This window comes from Eimeria tenella, genomic scaffold (genome assembly GCF_000499545.2).
Source record: "Eimeria tenella Houghton genomic scaffold, Eth_scaff2188, whole genome shotgun sequence".
In the NCBI taxonomy this organism is placed as follows: Eukaryota; Apicomplexa; class Conoidasida; order Eucoccidiorida; family Eimeriidae; genus Eimeria; species Eimeria tenella.
The window spans coordinates 1-809 of record NW_013542040.1 but is presented as its reverse complement, the minus strand read 5'-3'; the positions used below and the strand labels follow the sequence as shown (position 1 = coordinate 809).

At 67.4% G+C, this 809-nt stretch overlaps 1 protein-coding gene across 1 annotated transcript in view; it reads right to left on the bottom strand.

The window, feature by feature from the left end:
• The window catches only part of ETH_00036750 (uncharacterized protein), a gene marked incomplete at both ends in the record, with an annotated part of 1,731 nt that extends 956 nt beyond the window's left edge, over positions 1–775 (bottom strand). Inside the window, one exon of the mRNA XM_013374611.1 lies at positions 3–775. Coding sequence (XP_013230065.1) covers positions 3–775 — 773 coding nt within the window. The remainder of the gene's footprint in view (positions 1–2) is intronic.
• Between the last annotated feature and the right edge of the window lie 34 nt (positions 776–809).

The following is an 809-nucleotide window of genomic DNA, read 5'->3' as shown; positions in this document are numbered from 1 at the left end:
CTTCCGGCGCTCGTCGCGGCGCGGCGTGTAGGCAGCAACGAAAGCAGCCACTAGCAGCAGCCGCTGCAGCCGCGGGAGCTGCAGCAGCCGCGCGACACTGTCTGCTGCTGCTAGCTGCCCCCCCCAGATGCTTGCTGCTGCTGCGCTGCTGACCCTGCAGTCGACGAGGTCCGGCAGCAGCCGGGAGAAGGGCTCTGCAGCAGCAGCAGCGCAGCTGCTGCGCAGCTGCTCGTGCAGCAAGTCCAGCGCCCCCAGCTGCCGCGTCCGCAGCAGCAGCTGCAGCGCCTGGCCCCACAGCTCCCGACACACAAAACGCAGCTGCCAGAAATCTCCCCCAGTGTGCTGATAGACGCAGCGGCAAATATCTCCGCAGAATTTATTCCACAAAGGAGCCACTGGTGTGCGGGCGCCCTTGGCCGTCAGCAGCCACACCCCCGCCTCTCCCTCTTCTGCTGCTGCTGCTTCCGCTGCTGCTGCTGGTGCTTCTGCTGCTGCTGCTGTTGGTGCTGCTACTGCTGCGTGGGCATTGCTGGAAGGCAGCCGCAAGCGCAGGGAGAAGGGGAAGTCGGGGGGCGCCGCCTGCTGCAGCGCCACCTGCAGCAGCGGCAGCCCCAGCGAGAAGAAGCTGCGCTGCAGCACAAAAGCTGCTGCGTCTCGGCCATAAGCTTCGAAGCGAACTAAGGGGGGAGGCGGCAGCCCGTCAAGGGCCTCTGCTGCCAGGGGCCGCCGCCCGATCAGGACCACGCACACCCCGCGGCTGCTGCTGCTGCTGCTGCTGCTGGCGGAGGCCGTTACTGCTGCTAAGTCGC